We start from the raw sequence: 1,005 nt of genomic DNA, 5'->3' as shown, positions 1-1,005 counted from the left end.
GGGACCAGAGGCCGCCCAGCCCACACAAGCCACGCGACGCGCCGACGCCCTTCGTTTTGTGTTTTTTCAAGAGCCACGCGAAGAGAAGAAAGCTGACGGCCGCAACGATTTCCAGGCTCCCGGAGAGAGGGCAGCCGCATGGCAGCGCAGGAGGCGCTGCGGTGGCGCTACGGCGACGTGGACGACGGCAACTTCGCCGTGCACGGCCGCGGCGTGCCGGTGCTCGTGGCGCTCTTCGGCGTCCTCGTCTGTTTCGTCGCCATCTGCCTCTACCTCCGCTGGGCGTGCCACCGCTACAACGACCGCCGCGGCGTCTCCGCCGCGCTGCCGAGGTACTGGGCGTCGTCGCCGGGCTCTTCCTCCGCGGCGCCGCTGGGCTCCACCGCGTCGGTGTCGCCCGGCCTCGACGACGCCGCGATTGCGGGCCTGCCCGTGACGCTGTACCGGCGGCCTGGTGGCGGCGCCGGCGCCGGCGCCGCGGCGGACGACGCGGCGGCGCAGTGCTGCCCCATCTGCCTCGGCGAGCTCGTGGAGGGCGACAAGGTGAAGGCGCTGCCGCGGTGCGGACACGGCTTCCACCCGGAATGCGTGGACGCGTGGCTGCGGGCTCAGGCAAGCTGCCCTCTGTGCCGGGCCTCGCTTCTCGCGGCCGCGACCGCCACCAAACCACCAGGCGACGGCATCGGAAGCGACGAAGCTGTCTGATCATCCCTCGCGGCAACCGTGCGTGGAGGCGGAACAGGATGAACTTTCAGGGCGGCCGCATTCCGTTGCGCCGGCCGATAGTGTTCCGGCGGCGGGCGGTGGAAACTTTCGTTTGTGTGTACACCACTGTAAAATCTTGCGCCGTGGCGTTAATTTGCTCACTCCAGTTGCCGAAACGAAACGAGTACTGTAGCGTGTTTCCATGGCCGGTTGAAGGGATCGACATCAGATGCGATGACGTTCTTTAGTTACAGGCCAGCATTAAGGGAAGCGCTGCCATTGCTGGGGCGACACTTTCGC

At 67.5% G+C, this 1,005-nt stretch overlaps 1 protein-coding gene across 1 annotated transcript; it reads left to right on the top strand.

Moving 5' to 3' along the window:
• On the top strand, positions 1-1,005 carry LOC101759896 (RING-H2 finger protein ATL66). Its single transcript, XM_004970392.3, has one exon. The coding sequence runs from the start codon at positions 139-141 to the stop codon at positions 703-705; it is 567 nt and encodes a 188-aa protein (XP_004970449.1). The 5' UTR covers positions 1-138; the 3' UTR covers positions 706-1,005.

This window comes from Setaria italica, chromosome V (assembly GCF_000263155.2).
Source record: "Setaria italica strain Yugu1 chromosome V, Setaria_italica_v2.0, whole genome shotgun sequence".
In the NCBI taxonomy this organism is placed as follows: domain Eukaryota; kingdom Viridiplantae; phylum Streptophyta; class Magnoliopsida; order Poales; family Poaceae; genus Setaria; species Setaria italica.
This window is presented reverse-complemented; position numbering and strand designations above follow the sequence as displayed.